We start from the raw sequence: 22957 nt of genomic DNA, 5'->3' as shown, positions 1-22957 counted from the left end.
CGATTTTGAACGGTAACACGTGCATATTTTGTGACAGGTAATTATTTCAGCTATTCTAAGATGGCAAAAATTCGATCATATTTCCGCGTATCGATTTGTTCCCCTCAAAAATCTCCGGTGTCGCATCGTTAAATATAGCACACATATTCTCTATACGATTCAACATAAAAGCTGTATTAGACCGTAACGGGATATAATGTTTAATATAACACAGTATATATTACTTTATTATAACATAATACATCCTAACATCACCTAAACAATAGACTGTGTGTTAATACTGTTTTAACAGATTACTTGTTTTTGTATGGCAAGCGTAAATGTCATGGTAGACATTACAAGCTTATACACCGCATACACCGGAATACACGTGATACATCCGGCAATATCACATACTTGGGAATTTCATTTCATTTGATTAATTTATTTATTTCTTTAATATTTCTTGAAAAATCTAGAGATGTCTGTGTGTGAATGATACGTTCTTATGTGTTTTATTCTGCCTCATCCACTGAAATATGTACATATTACATGACAATATGTCAGCGTCGCATTCTATAGCTTCTCTTCCTAAATACTCTATATTCTCTATTTAGCTCGCAGTATGCTATGCGGCTTTGTGGGGAATTAAAAGCTTCCTTTGTGTGTCTAAAGCTCTGCTGTATAGACTGTACATACAGGACTGCTATGTACAAGATACGCGCCTCGCTATACACTTATCGGTATCAAGAATTACATATATATACGGTTTCTACGAAATTTACGGGGACTTCCGTGGCTCAGTTGGTTAGCGCGCTAGCGCAGCGTAATGACCCAGAAGCCTCTCACCAATTCGGTCGGTGTGAGTTCAAGCCCAGCAGAGGCTGGCTTCCTTTCCTGCCGTACGTGGGAAGGTCTATTAGCAACCTTCGGAGGGTCGTGGGTTTTCCCCCGGGCTCTTCCCGGTTTCCTCCCACCATAGTTCACGTATAAGTGAAATATTCTTGAGTACGGTGTAAAACACCGATCAAATAAATAAATAAATGAATAAATAAATACGAAATTCACTTTCAGTTGCTTTTAATTCAAAATGACTATACAGATTTGTTTGTACTCTCAAAAAAAAATGTGTAAAATTTGTGTAAAAGTCTGTTATCTGAGTGGTGCTGGAATGTCAGATTATTCTGTTAAATATAACACACATGTTCATATTCAATTGAACACAAAGATTCTATTAGACTCACAGGGCATTATGTATAACAGAGTACATTCTCTCTGTTAAATAGAACAGATTAAGTTTTTGAGTGTATGTTGCATATATGCCTACAATTGTTGCCTTATCGGCAGTTTCGTCCCACCATAAAGTTGGTCACCGTCGTGTTTGTAGATACAGTCTAATTAAGTACGCCGTAGAGTCGCATAGGCCTACGTGTAGGCTTACACGTACAGTGTACATGTATGTACATATTACGCCTAGGTTATATGTAGCTTCTTGCAGTTTCAGTTAACGCTAAAAGCCAGCTGAGATTAGAGTAGATTTTACTTCTCTGTGTATAGGCCTACAGTATAATCTTGTTACACTATTTAGCGGCGACACACCTGGGAACAGTTCATGCGTTTGCAGTAGGCTTACCCCGCTTATTCAATTCCTAACTGTCCATAATTTAACTGTATAAATGTACACCATATACTGAACATGATTATATATAGGCATAGGCCTAACATACGTGATGCCAAAGAGCTCATTAAGGCTTCAGTCTTAAAACTTGTCAATGCTAAAAGTTTTTTTGTTTTTTTTTTTAGTTTAATTTATTTATTATATATTTATTTATTTGCTTGTTTTGTTTAGAGTGAAGTAGGACTTCAAAACTTTTTACGATTGTTTTCTTCACTTTCAAATAAAGTTCGAAAACTATATATCTTTGTGCTAAGCCGGTCAGGCGAGCACGGTGACGCTTCGCGGCAGCAGGAGACCACGGCGGATGAAACACTGTTTTGTTGTGCGGCGGCTGATCACACGCGAGTCCTTCAGTCACCGACACGTCTGCCGGACGAATGACGTCTACTGCTGAGGTAGGTCAAACTTTGTGTTTATTTCGGAGGTTGAACTTATCAGGAACACCAGCTGGCATCGTGTGAAGATTTAAAATGTACTACAAATGACCTAACTGTACTAGTGTCGGAAATTCGTGCTTCTTTGTCACCTAAATAAATCTGAACTTCACATGTTGTTGTTGTGCAGGCTGACGAATGCTGTGTGACGTGATGTTGATGATATTGAGGTCAGATCTCCCCAACTTGACAAATTTCACAAAACAATCCGAAAACAAGTTCAAAATGTTCACCAAATCTTGTTCAAATAATATTGATGAGTTTAATTCCGTCTTCGGTGCTGAACTTAATCGTTGTATTTTTAAACTTACAAACGTTTTCATTCGCACCCGCGCGAGCGAAAAACACGTAAACAAAGGTGTTCTCCGCGCAGATGCTGTTGGGTGTTCTTTTCTGCTTTGTGTGTAACGTGCGACGGAGTTCGCCTCACATGTGTGGAAAATTTCCACTAGGAAAAGTGAACTGATGTTTATGAATTTGTGAGAAGGGATCGTGAAATACGCTATCTTGATCTTCCATAATAAATGCTGCTCTGATAAGAGTTACAAGAAGCCAGTTGGGATCTGACTTCATGAACGGTTTTCACGTTTGCGTTGTCACACTTTATGTGTAGTAGCCTAGATTAACACACTTTTGTTACCGTAGTTATCCAGGTTATCAGTTCATCTCTCTCTTTAATTAAGTCCATATTGTCTAAGTTTTCGTGGCGCATCTGTCGTGTTTCAACCGGTACAGACCAGCTTTTAAATTATGTGAGGATCCCTTGACGCACGGATGACCTGTTTATGCCTTTTATTTTTTGCAAAATAAATAAATGGGCCTAGATAGAAATTGCTGTGATATACAGGATAGGCCCCTAGATGGTTTGGCATGCTGCTTAGGAGGTGTTGAAACTAAATATGACGGCCTTCAATCTACCTTGCTACAAGAACTAAGGCTGAAGAAGGTTGAAATAAACTTCAAGTACACCAATGGAATAATCTATGGTTGTGTTTGAAATCTCTTTATGAGAAATTCAACCTGCGGATGGTCGTGGGTTTCCCCCGGGCTCTGCCTGGTTTCCTCCCACCATAATGCTGGCTGACGTCGTCTAAGCGAAATATTCTTGAGTAAGACATAAAACACCAATCAAATAAATAAATTAATAAAATTATGACAAATTATCTGGTTCTATATGGTATATGCTTAGCGCTACAAATGGATGCAAGATGTCTCTGCCATGCTAGTACAATATTTCCCATGATGCTTCAATACTTCTCATTCAGAAAAGTGTTGTATGTTAAAATGCATGGAGTGGAATGTGTTAGCCTACTTTTTTTTGTTCCCCAGTACGTTGATATTGTTGTGCTTCATGATATAGGCTTGCCTCTGTTCACCTTCGTTCGATGAGTTGAGAGAGGTGCTTGCTTTGATACACAAAGACTGGCCGTATGATGTCATCTGTGAGTGTAAAAGCTTTTTACTTGGCCTACAATCCTGATCAGTAGTCTATATATCTGTTTTTTTTTTGGTTTTTTTTGAACGAAAACAGCGGAAAATTCAGTATGACGCCAGGGTCGTGGGGTTCGTGGGTAATTCGTTTTTTATTCGAATTAAGACCTGTTTTATAGACATCATACTGTGTAGGTCGAAAATAGCCCAGCTGGCACTAATTTCTTTGTTTATCAGCTACCCATGGAATAAGAAGTAAATAAAAAAAAGTAAAGAAAAAGAAAAACAAAACAAAGGATCATAAACTTCGAAAATATAGGCCTATATATAATATCGAATTTAACTGCATGGGATTACTCATGCGTAATTTGCGCAAATTTGCACACTCTGGTGAGTCTCTAAACCAGACCATTCCGTTTTATTATGAAATATATCTAAGTAATAAGAAATATGAGAATAAAAACCTGCCTGATAGTAGTGGACTTTTTTTTGGGAGGGGGGGGGGTTGTTTTGTTTGTTCCCTTTCTACTTTTACTTCGAGCCGCTATACTGTGCGGTTTTGGGTATACAATTGATAAGACCACGCATACACTTGCTTTTACAGCTGCATGTACATTTCCGCAAAAGTGCGGCCATGCACCTCCAGGATATCCTTATACTCTTTCATAAATTACACAACAGGATAAAAATTCTGGGTAATTTTCCGTTCAGTCCGCCAATTAAAAAAAAATGAGGCTCACTGTACACATGCGCAGGCATGCACGTGTGCACGTGCGCCCTCATAATGGCGCTGTACTGAAACTCAATGCAGATTAGATGTACAAGTTATGTAAATGAAGATGAGAAATGAACTGATATCATCTAGAAAATGGTTAATGTAACTGTGTATATATGTGATTCTAGCGGCTGACCACTCTATGATTTTCGAACCGGAAACCCTGTCCGCGTCAAGCACCTAACCGACCGCACTATACTCGGAAGTGTAGTGCATGCATGACTTCGGCCAGTCTTCAGCGCCAGAATTCTACTCAGAAATTGTGAATCCCACATCACGATAATATATACTAATGTTATGGAGAAAAACGAACGCTCATTGTACTCATATAACTTTTACACTGAATCCTTTTGTAATTATATTACAATTTACACTGCCAATGACGCTGTGAACATACCCGGTATTTTTAACGGAATTGACTAATTGCAGTAGGCCTAAGCCTTTATCGCGCCATTCAGATCTCCTTATATATGTACATTCAAACTACGCCATGGACTCGTCGAATACACCTATAGTGGAATGAATGTTATCTATTATCTATTTCATATTTCATGTGATTTGTAGACTTCAACCAAGCAATCAAATAGCATGCATCCTAGAAACTCGGCTTAAGAAATACAATTTTCCTATTTTCTTTCTACTGATTAAGAAACATAGCTTTTATTGTGACGGCTCAAACCAGTAGGCCTAAACATGGGAAATCATTCACAAAGACATTTCTGAGTTTGAAATACGAGTTTAAAGCTTATTTTTCGGTTTTATAAAGTACAATTTTGTCCATTAGCCTACATCAGTGTTATAATAAGCCAAATGTATCCAGCTTTCGACTTTCAGTACCAAAAACTTAGCTCAGTGGAAAGATTTTAAATTTTGACTTAAGTCAGAAATTAGTTCCAGATCTCCTGACGTTATGAGCATGCAGTTGTCAAGCAAATGAATGCTGGATTCGAACACGCAACCTCAGTGGCCAAAGACTTGTGGTCTCAAAATTAGTCTTACGTACCTTGCATACGTCGTATTTTTGTATACATGTATATACACTTTAAATATGTACTGTACACATGGGCCTTGTATTCATATTGAGTAATACACATACACAGATGTACAAAACATAAACATTTGCTTTTTTATGTAGACCAGGCATTAAAGGCTCACTGTTTCATTAGTGTGTTTATTTCCTTAACGACACATGGTCAGACGTTGATTGGCTCATCTGAGCTGTCTTGGTCAGCGCATCGTCCACTGATTCCCCTAGTACAAAAAAATGCCAAGATGATGCACGTGACTGAAATAAAGTCACGAGAATGGAAGAAGTGTAAGAAAATGCAGATTAAGAACAACAACAACAAAATGTTACAGAGATTAAAGAAAATCCATTTATATATAGATCTGTATCTGCCGATGTGTGCATTTATGCATAGGACCTGCATGTGAGTGCTGGTATGTATGTTGATAAATGCTATAAGAATCAATGACTCTACAAGGCTTAATACCATGGACAAGGGCAGTATTATAAGGCATATCGTGGCGACCTTTTATGTACTTATTTATTTATTTATTTATTTGATATGATTTGATTTTTGTTTAACGACATGCACAGAAAAAACCGCGACGGATGACGCGTTTGTATTTAAATGTTAATGATTTGATTAAAAACGTTTGTGTTTTAAACAAATCACTGCCAATTACGGAAAAAATATTGGCGTTGTGAAAAAAATCGATAGAGTGTTTTTTTTTTTTCAAAATGTGTGAGTGTTAAAATGGCGTTTTTATTTGTTCCACACATACTGTAGCGTAGTCAGCAAGCCTATATTGAAAAAAAATAATTGTTAGCGTTTTTAAACAAACGCCCAGAAAACGCTTCACTTGACGAACTTGTTTTTCAGTCACGGCTGACTTAATCGTCTACATTTTACTCTTAAACACCAAACAGGTCAAAAGTCAAACGCGTTCTCATCTCCATCTCCATTGTGACTTTTGGCTTGACCCCGTGCATCTGTGCGTGACATAAACACTAACGTGGAACAAGCTTTTGATTTCTGTTATCCTTCACTCCCCTTCACTCCACGGTAGATGGCGATTTTATGAAACAATACGTCATCAAAAAAACGGATGGGTTTTTCAAAAGACGACCATTTTTCAGAAAAGCATGTCCACATTTTTCGGGAAATGGCTTGCGTTACATGGAAGTCTCAATCGAGCGCGTTTGTTATTACAACAACAACAACAAAAAAAAAAAACAAAACACGCGTGTTTATTGCCACGTGGTGATAAACTTTGACGGCGCATGCGATTTAATATCTCATCGTCTGCTTCTTTCATGTCAGCGGCAGTGGAAAGGACGGGGAAAGTTTGACTGAAGGTTATTATAAAATTAACCGTAAATACCGTGAACAGGTAGGTATTCATAAGTTAAGTTTAGTGTTTTGTAATTGTGGATGGGCCGTTTATGATCAGCCTTCTCGTTGTATAGCCCAGCTCATGCTGGCTTCCTCTCCGGCCGTAAGTGGGAAGGTCTGGCAGCAACCTGCGGATGGTCGTGGGTTTCCCCCGGGCTCTGCCCGGTTTCCACCCACCATAATGCTGGCCGCCGTCGTATAAGTGAAATATTCTTGAGTACGGCGTAAAACACCAATCAAATAAATAAATAAATAAATAAATAAATCTCGTTGTATAGCAGTTGGTGGGTAAACACTCCAACAGGGATCCAACAACAACACGGTAAGTTAGTCATGACGTATATTAGTGTTACTTATTACCACCATTTATAGCGGTGTGTCCACATGAATTAAGCAAATATATCGCACTGGCATAAAAGCTACTGTATTAAAGTACAGCTTGTATGCATGATTTAGGACGCTAAATCTCATGTTAGGATAAAAGGTGCTTAAACAAGTGTGATGTAACATATATAAGCAGAAAGAGCCAATGGACTTATGGAGACAGAAGTAGCCTACAATTGTGTGAGTAGGTCATGAATAGGCCAGAGTATTAATGACGTACCATATTGATGAATTCGTAACGTCAGGCAATGTAAAATCGACATAAACTGACTGATGACTTATTTGATGACATCTAGCAGTATAACATTCCTATAAATATACCTGTTTAACCCATTTTCATTTTCTTTAATAGGAAGTACACTGCAGTCCAGGTCAAACAGTGTGTGGGTGCGAAACTCTGCAGCCACCAAGTCTGCGAATGTTCGTAATTACGAGCGACATTCAGGAGATCATTGTTACAGCTGGTTATTTACCGCGAAACCCACTGACCTCAAGGAGCCCCTTCTTTCATGTTTAATATTTTATTACACCGTGGGTATGAGTTTCCCACGAATCTGCTCTCAGATAAGGTATTGTGCGAGGAAGTTGTTACCCAGGAACCATCCATCGAACAAAGGTCTTCCGAGTAATTGAAGTTAACCGTGGAACTAGAAACTTTTCTTCGAGATTAACTGAACACGCTGATGAACGAAATAAATTTATTCACTTTTAGTTCAAATCGCACAAACGTTCTTACTTCTGTTTATTAATTACTGTATTCCCATTCGGCAGCATGCGTTTATTTGTATTGCTTGGACGGTCATTTTCAGCCCTGCGCACACAGACAACATTTGTTCCAGAAAAATCTTTTGATTGATCGTGTTTCGTCGCCCAGTCTTCAAAAAACGGGCAACATTTTCTGCAGGTAACTGATAATCCAAATCATGAATCGGGGTGTGTAAATCTAATTTCGGCAACAAATGTTGTTTGTCTGCTGTGAGTTTTATATGATTAAGGGTGTGCTGAATCGATTCTGATTAGCTGGCGCATCATTTCCGATGTATTACATTCAAATTCACGCTGATGTTACTTGTACAGAGCTCAGTTGGTTAGCGCGCTAGCGCAGCGTAATGACCCAGGAGCCTATCAGCAGTGCGGTCGCTGTGAGTTCAAGGTCCAGCTCATGCTGGCTTCCTCTCTGTCCGTACGTGGGATGGTCATTGCAGCAACCTGCGGATGGTCGTGGGTTTCCGCTGGGCTGTGCCCGGTTTCCTCCCACCATAATGCTGGCCGCCATCGTATAAGTGAAATATTCTTGACTATGGCGTAAAACACCAATCAGATAAATAAATAAATAATACTTGTACAGTATGAATGAATCAGTGTAACAGTAAATCGGATGTCAATTAAGGCTAAGGTATTGCAGTGAACTTTGTTTAAACAGAATGTTTATGTTTATTGGTACAAAATTCAATACTTTTCAGGACGTATGCATGTTTCAAAAGCTAGCGCAATCCCATATGACTATCAGAGGGACGTGTAAGTTTTCCTCTGACATTTTGAAAAACGCTGTTAGAAACAAATATGTTTTTTAAAAACTGACACATGTTTAATCAGCAATCCTGATTAAATGGATTTGTTTTCTTATAAAACAGGCGTATTTCAGGAAAACACTTCCTGAAACATGACATTTTTAAAAAAAAACAACAAAAAAAAAAACGAATGATATGTGTAATTAGTGTGTTTGAACTTAATCGCGTCATGCGTTTTACTAAAAACAGGATCGATATTGAGAGAAACGTGACCGTCAATACTCAAGCTACCCGTGTTTTGTACTAAATTGTTTGCAATGTTTGTTAAGTGTGTCTGGTGGGTGTTTTTGAAACATCATATTTTGAACACCCTACATTTACCGTTGTACTCCAACAATTTTTCATTTCAGCGATGGCGGTCAGTTGTTAGGGAGGAGAAAACAGGGATAAACCTCCGCAGCCTTCGGCATGTTACTTGATGACTTTCCCTCCCGTGACGTACATACGTAATATGCACACCGTTTTTGTAAAAGACAGGTGGTCGGCAACTCGCATTCTAGACTGTGCAAATAGTCACACAAGCGTTATAGGCCGCGCGTTGTCACCAATGCTTCATGCGCGATCAGTGACAGCGAGGGAATCGAGAAATTCCCTGCACATGGCCGAGATCGAAATCACACCTCATATATGTCCTGGCTGTCGAAAGACGGGTCTAAACCTCTTGATGTGCGACCTACGTGAATATAAAGTGTGTGTTGTTTTCTTAACAAGTATGCAGACATGCATTACGAGCATGTATCTGGGTTTATAGGGTTCCCAAAGCGCCTGTGTCACCTGGCAGCTTAATCAAGCGCTCGTGGTCAGCTGTCCGTTTTATCTAGGCTGTTTTTCCTTGTTACCTCTATGACCCGGAATTAAATCGCCGGTTGAAGAATAAGCATACTTATATCAGCAATCCGCGTTGTTCAAAGGTCATTTAACGTGGTATACGAAATCTTACAGTCTGTGTAAGAAGATGGCTGCATTGGCCGATCCATATATATAACAGCCCGAAGGTATTTTCACTTGACTGATTCTGATATGTTTCACTAAAGTGTGCCTCTATATTTAGTCGCTGTTTGTCCCCTGTGTGATTTGTCGTTCGGCCGTATGAGGAGTTATCAACTGTGTTTTTACTGTTAAATATTTAACAGGAGAAGCTGAATCGGCTCCATTTAGGCTACCTAGCTGGACACAGGACCTCGAGAAATCGGAGGCGACATTGCTGTTCAAAAAGAGGCAGTTATGACTATTGTGGAGCTGACCATTGGCAAGGTGAACTATGGACTAAGGGATTAAGCGTGGGGGACTTATCAAATCGCCAGCGAACGACCTTGTAATTTAAAGAAGAGAACTGGCAGGAAGTTAGCGAACAACGGCAAGATAACTGGTAGACAAAGTCTTGAGGAGTTGTAAACCGGGATACCAACATTTCAAGTATAAGGTATGTTGATATCATAATCAGGATGTGAAATAGAATAGTGGCATGACAATTATGGGTGTAGTGTATAAATGGACGGATTTTGTGCTACATTCCAGTGTCTCTCTTCCATTGGTATTTGTATACATAAACGAAACTGCGTAGGTGAAAATATTCTTGAACACGTCGTTAAACATCAGTCATATAATCAAACCTATACATTTTCATTCAAATAGAAGACCTAAACGAAAGCTGACCGGCGTCAGTCATGCATATATGCATAAAAAAAACAGACAACAGGGTGAAGTACCATCCCTCCCCTACAACACACACACACACACACACACACACACACACACAAACACGCCGACACCCACCAACATACGCACACACAGAAGTATTTCAATGGCTACTTACAGTTTTCTATTGCGTCATATATTCTTTAATGCTGTGCTATCAGAGATACAGACATTCCGGTTGCTCAACGTTCGCTGCATGGCCTGCGTGTAACACTTGGAGTAGTATAAAGAATGCCTTATAGCATGGAGATTCATTACACTTAGTAGATTTAGGTTTCACTATAAACTTCTACCATTTAGCACAAATAGCAAAGAACAATGTGACCTATCGACTTTATGTCTGGTTTTGGTCTGCACTATGTATATAAAAATGATTGAATTGTTCGCTTTCGGAGGTATTATTTTCAACCCAGTAACCAGTCATGTACATGTAAGCTTAAAGTTTTGTTATTTGAAGTGCCAAAGTCCTACACCTTATTATGGTCATTATGAAGTATTTGATATTGTCTTCGTGGAGTTGATTTCTACAGTATAACTCTACACTCTTGACCACAGTGTCTGCTTCTATTTCACTGGATACTCTATCTGTGTCTTCCGGACGTGACCAATCAAATGCGGGAGCCGGCGATTCAAATGTCAAACCATTCAGCGCATGACGAGGCTCCTTACATGGAAAACAAAATGACCGTGTACATTGTTATAGAGTCGCCTCGATGAAAGCAGTAACTATAGGGGGGATTCTAGTTTAGGTTGGTCAGTAGTGCATGCATGGTCGCTGTGTCATGTTGCTGACGTTACTAGCACTTTGTAAAGTGACCCTACACGAGATTAACTGAAAATAGCACGAAGTCATAGTCAGGAGTGAAACCTTTTCAGGGTATGTATTTATGAAGGAACAACATTTGTAGCTAGCGCAACTTGTCAGTATATGTGTTAAGACATAAATTTTTCAGACCGTGTCCTCTCTCGCTTTTTTTTCTGTAAGTAACGACTGGGTGTCAAGTTTTCTTTTTTTGTGTTTGGGTAATCCGATGCAGGCAAGTTTACCTAATTTAAGATCAGACACCTGCCTGGGGATATGTAACAAATTTGATACTTTAGATGTTGCCTGGGATATCGCATACTAGACCTATTTCTTTCTGACATCACTGGAACACGTTAACCCCTCCTTTCAGAAAACGTTCACGAGCTAATTGTGAATTTTCTTTCGCGTGTTTGAAACTTTTTAACTATCCTACTCTCCACTGTGCGCCAAAATAACGCAAAACAGACGAAGATCTACGAGAATATAATTGACAACTAGAAATGTGCACACACCCTCACACCCGCCCCAGCGTTTCGCCTGTAGCATCTTCCACCATGTGTAAAGCACTATATACTGGTAATTTCAGAAAATAACCATGAGTAAATGGGTCAAGATGACTGCCGATGCACACAGACCTATGTATGAAGAGTCTCCTTGTTTGCTTTGCCGTTGATACATGTGCAGTCTGGTGTCGTGGGCGTCACAAATGTCCATACCGTGAGCTCATCCTCGGTGAACTGATATTAGTTATGTTCGTGTGTATAAAAGACTGGAGCAAAGAGAGTAAAACCAAAGCAGTGGCGAAAGAGTGATAGTTGCTATGTTTATTACCGGTGAAATCCAGCCTCTTGACAGTACCAAAGTAAGGGATGTATTCTTACTGTTCATGTATATGTTCCAGCGCGGCCCAATGACCCAGGAACCTCACATCAGTGCGGTTGCAGTGAGTTCAACTCCAGCTCACTCTGGCTTCCTTGCCGGCCTGTGGATGGTCGTGGGTCCCCACCCCCCAGCACTGCTCATCGCCGTTGTATAAGTGAAATATTCTTTAGAAGGGCGTAAAACACCCATTAAATAAATAAACAAATTCATGTATATGCTTAAAGCATCAACATACACGCCACCTAGCACTATGGCTCAAGTATAATTAGATTTAAAAAAAAAGGAGGTTAGTGATGTTGCCGGCAGTTTATTAGACATCCAGGGTCTAGACCTACGGGTTTGTCTTCTGTATAGATCGTGTTGGCATGTGAGGTCATGCATATTCAAGTATTGAGCGCCAAGGAAACTGTATGGCTAATACTCGGTAAAGCCTTCTTATCAAAGGAACTGTCACCACGTTGTCGCGATGAACAATCACTCTCACGCTCCTTGTTGTAACAAAATGGTTGCAATCAACGTTATGTGGTTGAGGTGCATGGGGTCAATCATAAGAGAGACCTCTGAAGCCGAAGAGTACAAGATTTTATGTCATTTTGCATCGTCGGGAGACCAGGCCCGCAGTGTCACGAAGCGATCGTGGACTTAAATCAAAATTTCACATCACGTTAAAATTGTTATGTTTGATATAACAAAGTCAAAATATTGATTGACAACGTTGATTCTGGGTAGGTTATTGTACAAGAAATTTCAGCTCAAAAATCGATGATCAATCAATAATGAAAGTTAAAAAAAAAATCGAATCTGAGCTACAGTAAAGTAGTCTAGAAGTCATCGATGTCTGCAAGGGGGAGCCAAGTTGCATATTAAAGACGGTGAACATGGATCCATAACAGATGATTAGTCAATAATGAAAGGTTTTAAAAATGTCAAAAGGGAGAGAGCAAAATAATCGGTAAAAGTCAGCGATGTCGGCAAGGCGCCACCAAGAGGGTGGACATAGATCCTCTCGTCTTTGTCAGTCCACAGCGATGTGAGACCTTTTCTGCATGAGTAATTCTAATGTATTTTGGTTTCTCAAAGGCTATAAATTTATCCCTATAATGCGGTCAAGGTAACTCTGTATCTATACATCTTTTTTAGTTGCGATGTCGTTAAGAATTGGAGAAAAGTCAGGACTAAAAAGCATAGGCAGCTAAATGACGATGATATTATGTTACATGAGCAGAGTATTCCGAATTATTTGCAACTACAGGATTGAAAATAGACAGATTTGTATTTGCATTTTCTGGAAACCCTGCGACCGGTATTGATGTTGAGATATTGACCTTGACCTTGTTCAAGCGAAACCCTTCGGTTAACTCACCCAGAAACATATGTTAAGATTTTATATATGAGGCAATTCATGGATACCCCCAGTGCTGTATTTCTGAAAACCTTTGATTTATTTATCCCAAAACTTTTGTCTGTATAGTTTCTGTGGTTGTTTTACTCGAGGCTGCATGAGTGTGTATTGAAACAACGTCCCAAGTTTGGATAAAGGCAAAACAGTCGGTTTATATAACAGCGAACAGCGATTGGATACCTGCATTCCACAGGGTACAATTCAACAAATACGAAACCAGGAAATCGTAAAATACTGCTGCTGACTGACCAATGAGGTGACTGGTCGTATAGTCGAATCCATCTCTTTCTTGTTCCGCTATGGCATTAAGTCAGCGTGTTTGTCAGTTACCTGCCAAAGGTCGCTGGATTACTCCGGCTCTGAGTAAGGTGGAGGCGGTTTCCTCCACCCATAAACCTGACCGCCGTCTCATAAGTGAACAACTTCTGAGCACGGCATTAAACACCAATGGACTAAATAAATAAATAAATTAATAAATAGATGCAGTGCACCTATAATGTAGGAAAAACGTGCCCCATTAACGTTATGGCAGCATTACGGAAGCTCAACTTCTGGCATATAACGGAGGTACAAATTCAGTTACTGTAAACAAACCATAGTCGACGATGTCACTGAGCATGTTTCGAACAAACACCAATTCCCAAAACAGTTTGATTCTGATGATGGAACTCTGCCATTGACCACAGACTTATTGAACATATTGAACTGCATTGGTGATTGCTCCCAAAACGTTTTCCTGCTATGGGCTTTCCCCCATGTTTCGGATATATTCACGCTTGGTGATGGGAATGGTATAGATCAACACTTAAAGAGTCCACCAACAAGTATTTAATCTGCGTACCTCTTTTATTGTGTCCTTGGGCAGTGAAACACTTTACAGTAAAACGGCTCAGTATACTCGTTTTGAGTTTCGTCCTTTTGTATCGAGCTCACTTAAGTTTGTTTTCAGGCTTAAAAAATTCCTTGTTTTGCCGCTATCACACAGGTGCTATTTTAATATGAAAAGAAATAAGAAACGAAAGTTCGTTCAGGGAAAGTTAACATGAGACAGTGTATTGTTAACAGCTCAGGATTCTGTGACGAGTGGAGAATGATAATTTAAGGTTGTGTGCTCTCCCGCTGAGTGCGTGAAGCCAAGCATTGTTCTATCCCGTATTTACTGAACTGCTCTGTGCACTATGTTAGACAGCCATTAACACCGGCGTACAAAGAGGTATGTATTCGTATCTCACTGGATGATATGATTACGTGAACAGGTACGAGCCGTGTGGACCGAGCAAACTTGACGTTAGACTCTAATCTCCAGTCGCGTTGACCTGAAAAGCGACAGAAATACCTGGGACGTCCACGATCCCTGTATAAAGTACCTGCATATATTTAGAAGTTTGATTGATCAGTTTTAAACAGATTGCCATCGGTGTACGTTGATTGTGGTCCAATTAAGTTGATGTCAGCTTTATATGGATCACTGTGAAGCCTTGCAGGCGTCTTCTTTCTCAAGGTAACGAATTTAAAATGGCTTCCTGTGAAAGTGAAAACAAAGTGCAAGTTTTCAGGGCGTGAGAAATTGCGTCCAACTTACACTTCTTCGAGGGAATTACGTCCTACTTTCTCTCACTTTTTCGTGGGAACTGTGTAGTTTATCTATACGATGGCGGTCAGCATTATGGTGGAAGGAAACCGGTCAGAGCCCGGCGGAAACCCATGACCTTCCCACGTACGGCCAAAGAGGAAGCCAGCATGAGCTGGACTTGAACTCACAGCGACCGCAGTGGTAGGAGGTTCCTGGGTCATTGTGCCGCGCTGGTGTGCGACCTACTTCAGCCACCGAATGTCTGTTGAATGATTGAATGATGGTTAAGTTTTAAGTTACAGAATACAGTCCATCTGTGATTACAGGTGTACCAGATTATGAATCTAGAAACTTGCTCTTATTTGCAACTTGTACGTCAGACGATTTATAGTTGCGGAACTACGTAGCGTAGTGATAATCATCTAGTAAGGAAGTAAATGTGAGCCCTCATTAGCCCGTGTCATGTTCATCTCGTGTCATATTCATCTCGGAGGGACTTCCCTGATGTGTGGTTTTCCAACACTACAGATCGTTGCTCTTCTTGTAGCAGCAGGGGCCTCAGTGGGTCAGTTGGTTAGCGCGCTAGCGCAGCGTAATGACCCAGGAGTCTCTCATCAATGCGGTCGCTGTGATTTCAAGTCCAGCTCATGCTGGCTTCCTCTCCGGCCGTACTTGTGAAGGTCTGTGAGCAACCTGCGGATGGTCGTGGATTTCCCCCAGGCTCTACCCGGTTTCCACCCACCATAATACTGGCCGCCGTCGTATAAGTGAAATATTCTTGACTACGGCGTAAAACACAAACCAAATCAAATAAATAAATAAATGAATATTCTTGCCGCAGTATGAACGCACTGTATACAAGGGCTCATATGTTTTCAAGTAACTTAAAACTAAAACTAAACAAGTAAAAAAAAAAAAAAAAGAAATCAAAACCTGTGGCAACTGACAGTGTAGCTTCCAAATGCTTGGAACACTTTTTTGCACGTTACCGGCTTAAGCACAGATTCCGTAGACCGTGTATGGAATCTGGTGTTGGGTTAATCTACTTGTGCCTGTTGTCATGAGCTGAAATCTTGTTTCATTTTCTTTTATTCATGAAATGCTACTCGTGTAAAATGGTGTGTTTTATTATTGTTTTGCATGAACAGAATTCCACTCTGCATGTTTCTGGTTTAGTCCATTTGCGTTTGTGTGCTGTTGTTATGGACTGTTTTTTTGTGTGACTACCTTTTGTGTCTTTTCCCATGAACTGTAATTGATGCTGTTGTATTGCTTTGGCGTGAATCATTCCAATGAATGGAACGCCAATAATATTATATCTGTCTGTCTGTCAGCTTAAAACTTAAGTTAGGACAGAGCGAGATCTCAGATTGTGGTTTGTACATAATTCTGCTTTAAGAATCAGTGTACAAATTTAAAGCTCTAGAGCAAACCACTTTAATTGTAAAAGACTTCAGACGTTTGATAAATAAGGGCTGACAGCAAAAAGTGTGTCCAAGAAAGTCTTGTAACATTCCGTGAGCTACACATCTCGACAGAGTGTGGCAGTATACCATGCCTGCTGTACCTGTTATAGGCTGACCAGTGAAAAGGGAAAAGATATGTCTGTTATGTGATAAACGATTGAATTTTAAGGGCTGTGTGTGTCCAAAAGAAATTGATACACTGAAAATTGTTTTCTTGAGTACACCTTTCAGGGTCAACCAGTGTGCTGCAGAATTGGACTGTTCGTCAAACCCATGATACAAACTTTAGGTTTTTGATATTAAACCTAAAATTGGAATCATGCTTTAAACATGTCGAGGAGTCAATATTACACTGAACAATATTACACTAAACAATATTACACTTGACACTGAACAATCTGTATGTTACCAGAAACCTATTCCACTTTTAACTTCCGAGGTCGTTAATGAAGCATTTTTCTGACGTTTTTGACGTCTCAAATTGGCTTTTATGTGGTCGCTCTCTATTCAACAAACTGGTATTGTAATTGGTCGTGGGATGATCCCATGTGTTAATTTATACGTCTTGTTCAGAATGCGAAGGTAATATGATCGTCGGCTTAACTTTATTGGTTAGGGAGCAGGACGGTTATAATACGACGTGCTATAATGTAGATGATCGACTGTTGCATCTCAACCATGTATGACGGTAATGACCTGTTTTGTGCTTAAAAGATAAAAGATCTCCTTAGGGAACCTTGTCCATGCACGCTTTAACAGAAAGATAATTTTTCTGTTTACAGGTGTCTCACTTCCTGGTTGGACGAGACTTAAATTGGTGGACTCATCTGCAGGGAATTTTTAACGGTTTCTTAAAGAGAAGAGTCAAAAAATGGATTCTTGTCTTCTGAACAGATTTGTACCCCTATTCTCTATGGTTCTGTTACTCCCTTTCGCAGACGCAGCCACGTCTCCTACAGGGAGCCCTCCAACCCGGGCGGATCCCGATAAGATCACCGAGAGAGATAACGTTTACTTATCTGGCGGAAAGAACAACATTTCCGTGGAAGAGGCAGGTTTGAAAATCTTACCCTCAAGTGAAATTGATAGGAAGGACAACGAGAGTTCTCCGGCGCCTCAGACCAATTATATATTCAAAGTGAATAACAGCTCTACCCATACGAACGGAAGTGATAGTTCCACTGGGGGCAAAGATATGCCCTTAAATCTGGCCATTATCCCCGTACTGGCCGGCTTCTTCATCGTTACGTTTGTATGCATCAAGTGTTGTAACCGGGTCAAAGCGGACGTCATCAAAGATAGGGATTTATACATAGAGGACGGAAAACCCCTGTTCCGTGTAGAACCGGAGAGTCATAAGGATTACCTCTCCTCGATAGGCTCCGGATATAATGCGTACTCCACTGTCACCTCAGGGTACAACGCTTATTCTACGGTGGGATCGGGATACAACGCCTACTCCACCGTTCAGACAAGCGGGTACAACCCATACAACACGGTGACCACCATGATGAGCGACGTGTCCACCATGTCCGAAACGAAAGACGCTGGGACGATGGTGAAACCACGCGATATCTGGAAGACCATGCGTCAAGCTCGAGGATCTTCTGTACCGGACTTCAGTCAAGATCGCAATCTCCTAGGTACCGTCGCTGAAGAAGTGAAACGATTTAAAAACAAAAACAGTCTGTCGCCCGCAATGAACTCTGTGATGTACCCAAGGTCACCTCGATCATCCCCTCGCACTCGGAATTCGACGGGAAGACCTCAAAGCTCTACCAGTACCGAGATGCGCAAGAAACCGTTCAGAAGTGCTGATGATCTCTTGGATTCAAAGGCCGCTAACCGCTCTATTGTTAAGGCTGAAGTGGAGAATCATCGTGAGTCTCCGCATCCCACCGCCGAGGAAACTCATTTGGAGGAGTCCCAGGCTCTTCTCGGCCCCGGAGATGACGGAAGTACCTCCTGTCCAAATCGCCAGTCCTCACCAGAGACGTTGTCACCGATCGTCCTGGTTAACGACGTCAAATTGAAAGATGATTCTCAGAGGCCCAGTTCCCAGACCTCGACCTGTTCTTCGTCAGAGAGTTCCACTCCAGAAGGACCGGGTGATAGGACTCCACGGTCAAGGCTACGAAGCTCTGGAAAAACAAAAGCGTTGAACGTTACATTTGAAGATGCTGTCGCTGATTCCAAGACAAACCCGCCGAAAACCAGAAGTCCTCGTTCGTCCCCGATTAGACCATTCTCTGGCAAATATGTTGAGATTCCTCGTAAACCTTCATCGAAAGGTCCCAACGTGCGACGGAAGTTTAGCCTGACCGTCGTTGACGATGACAACAACCCACCGACAGCAGCGGCTTCTGCCAAAGTCTCAGCTGGTACTGACACAGAGACAGACTCTCGTCCGAATGACCCTCTGGAGCAGAACTCAGCAGCGAAAAAAACTAAGGGCCTTGTTAAACAGTTACCGTGTCATGAGATTGTTGTGAAAGATAACGAACCTAGTGATGATTCTCACCGCGAACGCCCCACAAATAAGGAGATATCGACATCCAATCGTCCTCCGTCCTCGAAAGACTCTACTGATTCTGAAGTACCAAATGGTGTACTGGCAAGTGGTATTGCTGCCGCAAACAATACCCTAGTTTTGCCTGCATTATCCTGCCATTGAAAACTGAGACTTTTTAATGTTGTTAAATGAGACGCCATGTGTTTGTGAATTTGGATGTATGGACGATATGTCGGCGATGGTTTGTGTGATCGAGATAGGAACATGGAAATCTCGAGTGAACCAAGAATCTCAGGCTTTACTGTATTACACATACTTTTGTCAAAATTTGCTATGGAAAGCTTTACTGAGCTCACGTCAGCTCGTGTTGGGTTTACATCTGCTGTGTGGTCCATTTTCTCTGATAGTTACAGCTTTTCAGGTCAGTCCTGTTGTTTTGTTTTCAAAACGTCAGTAGTGTCCATTCCTCGGCGCTCGGCACTATACCTTGATTTTACTCTTGTTATAGTGTAGGTTATAGTGTAGGTTATAGTGTAGGTTATTGTGTAGGTTATTGTGTAGGTTATTGTGTAGGTTAAGTCCATACGCATACGATTCCTTTATGTCAACAGTTTGTGGAGGGGAATTTCCGCACTTGCCTGTTATAATTGTGCCGTTCGTTTACTGGCGACTTGACAAAAAGGGGTCTAGGAGCGTGTGGACAAAACTGGTGCGAAAGTAGCCCAAGCCTGAGATTAGAGGATTATCTGATACGTCCACCTGTTCTGTGTTTGTTTTCTTTGCTATTTGCCAAATAAGGATTACCAGTCGATTATTTGTTCATATCCCACCAAGTTCATGAACTCAGCGAACGATTATCGTGTCCAAGAGTAGCCTAATTTGTTGGCTAAGTTTGAAGTCTTGTGAACACTTTATGTCATTGTTAGTGCCTCTCCTTTATTTTTGTTTATTTTTGTGTGGATACGCTGTTTGAATATCCAGTGCTTTGAATTTGATACAAACGCTAGAACACTTTTGATGTTTGTTTTTTTTTTATCTGTAAGTGAAAGTATAACACGTTTAACATGTTTAGATTTTTTTGTGAGTGTCGCACAACAAAAACACTAATGCGAAATTAGATGACGTGAGTCATTGTTTACGTAGTTTCAGATGTTCAGTCACGTGTAACATGTAAGATGTGCCTTATTGCAGCTTATTCCTGTGTAATGTGTAGTCGGTATACTAATGGTGCTATTTCATCTTCCGATAGGTTACTCATTCTCCCACAGTGTTGTAATTATGTCTACGTATATGTTTTGGGTAAATACGTGTATTCCAGTACATAGCTGTACACTCTGCGCATTATTATTACAACAGCTGAGATAAAACAACCTGTTTGTCTTGTGGTAAAATAAGTGTAATCCCGTGGTAAAGAAAAACAATTTGTTTTGTGGTAAATGGGATGTATTCTAATTTTCGATGTTGAAATGCCTATTTACATTCCAGTGCACACTTTTACACGCTGTATGTTGCCATTACAACAGCTCTTGATAAAATAACCCGTTTTTGTGGTAAATAAGGGTATTCCTCTGGTGAAGAAACAGTATTTTTGTGGTAAACCAATGTGTTTTTTTGTTGATGTTGAATTGCCTATGGTCACATGTGTAACACACTTATACACCTCTGTGTTGCCATTTCAAAAGTTCTGATAAAATGACGTATATTTTTGGTAATATATCCCCCCCAAAAGAGTCACCCGTATGTTTAATACATTTTTACGGTTATATATTGCAATATATAATGCTAAATAGTGGGATTACTTGTACACGCCAACTATTGGGAGTAGCACAGGTTTGCACAAGTTCCACATGAGCAGTTTTATTGTGACGATCATTAACGGAATCGTATACAATTGTGTCATACGTGAAGGCATCCTTGTATAACAGACACAAACACCTTACGGCTTTAATAACGGAGAGGACAAACTGATGCTGTGTTGATTTGTTCTTTAACTCCACTAACAGAATATCTCGAGGACTTTTGTCCCGTTCATGATGTGCTGTCGTATGTTGGAATTTTTGTAAATGAGATTAACAGATGCACACTGACTAGTGCTATATTTTTGTATTGCAATTTGTTTCAGTGCCATAAAAATATTCCAGATAAGGCAGACTAACTTTTTGTATTTTCAAAAAATATCTTATATTAAAAAAAAAACACAATTCTGTATATCGTAAAGATATTTTTAACCGTTACAATTGTTGAACTGTAGAAGAATTAAGCTGATATTATTCTTTGTATTTGAGAAAGCTGAACATGATCTAAGTGAACTTGGGTAATGTAAACTTTGACAAAGATCCACAGTTAGTTTCATAGAACTATGAAAAAGATATTTATTATTTGTTTAATAGGAATGGGTAGTTGCGGAGGTAACCGGTGAAACAACGGATGCTTCATGCTGGAAGCATCCGTCGTCGTATAAGTGAAATATTCTTGAGTGCGGCGTAAAACACCAACCAAATAAATTTAATACTTAGAATAAATGTATGCAATATTAGCTAAACCGAAGCGGAGACAAGAGTATGATTTATTCCGGTTCACACATTGATATACATATGGTAGTTTTATTCTCGCTGTTATAGGCACTGAGCATGTCGTAGCTATGGATAATGAATTGAGATTCGTCCTTTTAAGTTTGTTCATGATTAGCCCAGAAGGTACGATATAGCCTACCATGGCCACATCTCCAGGTCCAGTCCTACAAAAACAGTTACTCCAGACTGGAGTGAGAAATTTGACCAAACAAAACCTTTTTAAAAATTCCCTGTGGGGATAACAAGAAATTTACATTCCTCCGAATCCATTCCTTTTCATGTGACCTGACCAAAGCATACCATTGGTAGAACATGTAATGCCCTTGCTCAACACGGTTTTCTCAATATTTTAAGTGATCCTTTGTCTTGGTACTATTAGTCCCACGTAACTATTGCTACAGTACATACGTGTCTTTCTAGCTGGTTTTCATTTCAGACCTGTACCAAGATGCACAACTCTTTTTGACTTATCCCATAGCTTGTTGACTCACCCCATGGGCTCTTGACTAACTTCATGGGTCATTAACTCAATCAGGTGACTCGTCCCATGGTTCGTAGACTCATCCCATTGGAAGTTGACTAACCTCAAGGATAATTAACTCTTACAATGGACAGGTGACTCGTCCCATTGGTCGTTGACTCATTCCATAGGTCACTGACTTACATGTATTTACATGGGTCCTTGACTAACTTTAAGGGACTCACCTCATGGGTCGTTGACTGATCTCATTGGTCGATCACTCGTTGACTCATTCCATAGGTCATTGACTTACATGTATTTACATGGGTCCTTGACTAACTTTGTGGGACTCACCTCATGGGTCGTTGACTGATCTCATTGGTCGATCACTCGTTGACTCGTGGACTTATTTACCGTGAAATAAATAGTGTCGAATGTAGTGCAGTATCTACATTAAAGTAAACGACGTAAATGTACACCAACGACATACATGTACACCAACGACATATATGTACACCAATAAGTCAGCAGTCACTTCTTTGTTCTTGTTAACATGTATATGTTTTCATATTTCTTCGCATTGCGCCTTTATTTCGTTTATATCGTGTGTGAACTCCGATGCAATTTATTTTCCCAACGGTTTTAATTCCTATGTTGTACCAAGTCTTAATTCCTATGCAAGAACGCCCTAGAACTGGCAGTTGTGTTAATTTTTGCAGGGCAATATTTTTATGCCGTCTCCGGAAAAGCTGGGCTTTATATGAACTAACCGCCCATCTAGGATGTACATGTACTTCATTTCACATTTCTCATTAATAAGTTTATTTAATTAGTTAATAGTTAATTGGTTTTCTGATGAACCCAACATGATTTCCATGCCTTTTTTTGCCCATTTTGTTTTGTACACTATTCATGATATATAATTTTGTTTTCTG

The 22957-nt window shown here is 40.2% G+C and overlaps 1 protein-coding gene across 2 annotated transcripts; it reads left to right on the top strand.

Annotated features, from left to right (window-relative positions):
* Positions 1-2008: 2008 nt before the first annotated feature.
* On the top strand, positions 2009-19548 carry LOC135476161 (uncharacterized). Of its 2 annotated transcripts, XM_064756086.1 has the most exons (3): positions 2009-2052; positions 9785-10074; positions 17260-19548. In XM_064756086.1, exon 3 carries the CDS (start codon positions 17349-17351, stop codon positions 19149-19151), a length of 1803 nt encoding a protein of 600 aa, XP_064612156.1. In that variant the 5' UTR covers positions 2009-2052; positions 9785-10074; positions 17260-17348; the 3' UTR covers positions 19152-19548. The 2 variants fall into 2 exon arrangements, with proteins under 2 accessions (XP_064612156.1, XP_064612157.1); XM_064756087.1 differs by lacking the exon at positions 2009-2052 and having other exon boundaries at positions 9675-10074.
* Positions 19549-22957: the final 3409 nt, after the last annotated feature.

Source organism: Liolophura sinensis, chromosome 10 (assembly GCF_032854445.1).
Source record: "Liolophura sinensis isolate JHLJ2023 chromosome 10, CUHK_Ljap_v2, whole genome shotgun sequence".
In the NCBI taxonomy this organism is placed as follows: domain Eukaryota; kingdom Metazoa; phylum Mollusca; class Polyplacophora; order Chitonida; family Chitonidae; genus Liolophura; species Liolophura sinensis.
The sequence above is the reverse complement of the archived record's forward strand: the minus strand, read 5'-3'. Positions and strand labels throughout refer to the sequence as shown.

Excerpts from the sequence above, each read along its gene's own strand:
- LOC135476161 (XM_064756086.1), top strand. The coding sequence starts at position 17,349 with ATGGATTCTTGTCTTCTGAACAGATTTGTACCCCTATTCTCTATGGTT.